At 40.1% G+C, this 2,744-nt stretch overlaps 1 protein-coding gene across 1 annotated transcript in view; it reads left to right on the top strand.

The window, feature by feature from the left end:
• The first annotated feature begins 1,626 nt into the window (after positions 1–1,626).
• LOC109581354 (85/88 kDa calcium-independent phospholipase A2-like) overlaps positions 1,627–2,744 on the top strand; it is a 1,831-nt gene continuing 713 nt past the window's right edge. The window contains exon 1 of the mRNA XM_019995413.1: positions 1,627–2,744. This exon is cut by the window's right edge and continues 713 nt beyond it. Coding sequence (XP_019850972.1) covers positions 1,659–2,744 — 1,086 coding nt within the window. The 5' untranslated portion in view covers positions 1,627–1,658.

Raw genomic sequence — 2,744 nt, 5'->3', positions numbered from 1 at the left:
TCTATCTATTTATGAAAAATGCTAAATGACCAAATTTAAATTTTGACTGAATATTTTAACTCTTTATAGCTTCTAATAATTGCAAAAATACCTTTTAGCTGCTTTCTTGCACACAGAACTTAGAAATCCAGCCTTGAATTTGCTAATATTTCAATGCAGAAACTTGCTAATGTTCCCCCATCTACGTCATCGCGTGACCACGCCCACCACCGGAAGTGATTTGACATAATGGCTGCAAGGCAACTTTTGACCCAAGATTTAAGGCCTGGTTTACACGACGACGCTAGCCTAATCTGCATCGTTTTTGCTATGACTGTTTTCAGGTGTTTACACTAATCCAGCAGCTGCGTTTTTATTGGACTTTATCATTCGTTTATAGAGTTATCCGTTTTGGTATTCGTTTTTCTTTTGTTCGGATTTGATATGCGTTTTCTTGTGTTTTAGTGTAAACGAGACCCTTATCTGGCTAAAAATATCTCCGTTTTACTTTAAAACGTAGTCGTGTAAACCAGGCCTAAGTATAGAATTGGTACTTTTTAATAATTTTAGCTATTTTTCCTATGATTCTTTCTTTATTACCAACTTATTTCAGGGGAAAGAATTTTGGGGTGTAGTTACCCTTTAAACTATGAGCATAATAATTGGCATAATAATGATGGAATTTGGAGCAGTGCCTAAAAGCATGATAGGCAAAAATTGAAACATGATTTGCCTAGGCCTAGTTTGCAGCAAACAAAAATGGGACTAGCTTTACTAACAACAGTATTCTTCCTCATCTTGCACTCATCAGTTCAAGCAGATAACGTTGCTTGTATAAGCAACTATGCAGATCTATGCAGCGGGTTGATATTTGCATCTAGCAATGGGGGCTGTCTTTGAGCAAGAACTGTCCTTTTGACATCTGTCATTACAGCAGTGGTGCCAGTCATTACAGCAGTGGTGCCAGTCATTACAGCAGTGGTGCCAGTCATTACAGCAGTGATTCCAGTCATTACAGCAGTGGTGCCAGTATACGCCATTATTTATATCAAAAGAAGCAAAGGAGACATGAATCTATCTATCCCCAAATAAATTTTTATGTTGCTAGCATTATCATTTGCACTGATTACCATATTTGCTCTGAAATGTGAATGGTTCTAACAACATTTTGTTTTGTACCCTTATCTCAACAATTAGCATTCCAATCCAAAATGAGCATAGGAACACTAGTCATGATGTCACCTATAAATTTGTGTACCTGTTTCATATCCACATGTGTTTGTATTATTAAGAGTAAATAATACCTAAAGAGAGTATCCAACGGGCCTTTTATCTATGCTGTAATACTGTAAGCCTTCACGGTGCGGAATGTTCCTTTGCAGGTTCATGCAGTGGTGTAGGATTTCTTACCACAGTCACCAGTTTGCAAGTACCCTCTTGTTTCTTTACTTTTTCCTCAATCCTACTGCTTTTCCATAGTTGACATAATGAGCATAATTGTATTTATTTCAAAGCATACCGTAGGAGATGCTGCCCCAAATGGTAGTTTGGGGCGCGCAGCATCTATGGGGGCAGTGCCTAAACGTATACGAAGCAAATTTAGTTTGCAGATGCTACATAAGCTATAAAATAGTGTCACACTCTTATTTCTTGCCCCACTTTGATAAAGGAGAAAGAAGATGGCGAGGAGAGTCTCTGTTTCTTTTGAGAGCGATGACTACAGTATTTCAGATAAGCTATGGGACAATTTTAAAGAAGAAAAATTCCAGGCTAAATTCCAGGCTGTAGGGAAAAGCAGGAGCCTGCTCAGGATGGGCAGCATACACTTTGACTACCTTGATGGTGGCTTGTCTCCATTGATGAAAGCAGTTCAGATGAATTACATTAAAACAGCGTTCAATCTCCTCCTTTACAATACAGACCCCAACCTCCGGGCAGCAGATACAGGTAACACTGCTCTGCACTTGGCAGTGGAGAATAACAACGTCACAATGGTCAAGGCTTTGCTTGCATTTGATGCTAGTCCTATTATTAAGAACCATAATAATGAAACACCACTTGAAGTAGCTGTACGTCTGAAATCAGACTATGGAGGGATGCCAGACGTTAAACTAGCCTTGGGCATGCTCATGTTTAACTTCAACCAAACCGATTCGCCAACCCACAAAGAGAAGCAATCAAGTAGATTTCAAAAAAACTACGAAAAGGAAAACAAAGCCATCATTGAGCTTTTGCTTGAGGCTCACAAGCTTCGTGGGAAAACAGAAAAATATTTTGCAGAGCACCCTACCCTCCCCGAGCCTCAGGAGAGCCAGAACACTTTCCTTCTTAGTTTAGATGGAGGTGGGATGAGAGTACTAATAACCACTCAAGCTCTCATCAACATTGAAGAAAGGATGTTAAGCCTCTCCCAGTCAGTTACTGGCAAGAGCAAAAAAATGTGCTCATATTTTGACTACATAGCTGGTACAAGCTCTGGTGGCATGACAGCATGTCTGTTGGCTTATTTGAAAGTCGATGCATATAATGCAAGAGCCATATTGAGCAGAATGACCTATGTAGTGTCTGCATCACCTTCAGAGAGGAAAGATAGGATAGACGAGTCTTTGCAAGACGTCTTTGGAAAGTCAAGGACCATGGCTGAGCTTGAGCCTCCACAACGTGTGATAGTTACAGCCTCGTTAGCACACGTTACTCCGTTTGAGCTTCATTTGATGACAAATTATGGCGAAGCTAGAGATGGACATGCTGGACCCGAAGAACGC

Source organism: Amphimedon queenslandica, unplaced genomic scaffold (assembly GCF_000090795.2).
Source record: "Amphimedon queenslandica unplaced genomic scaffold, v1.1 AMPQUscaffold_13520, whole genome shotgun sequence".
Classification (NCBI taxonomy): domain Eukaryota; kingdom Metazoa; phylum Porifera; class Demospongiae; order Haplosclerida; family Niphatidae; genus Amphimedon; species Amphimedon queenslandica.
The sequence above is the reverse complement of the archived record's forward strand: the minus strand, read 5'-3'. Positions and strand labels throughout refer to the sequence as shown.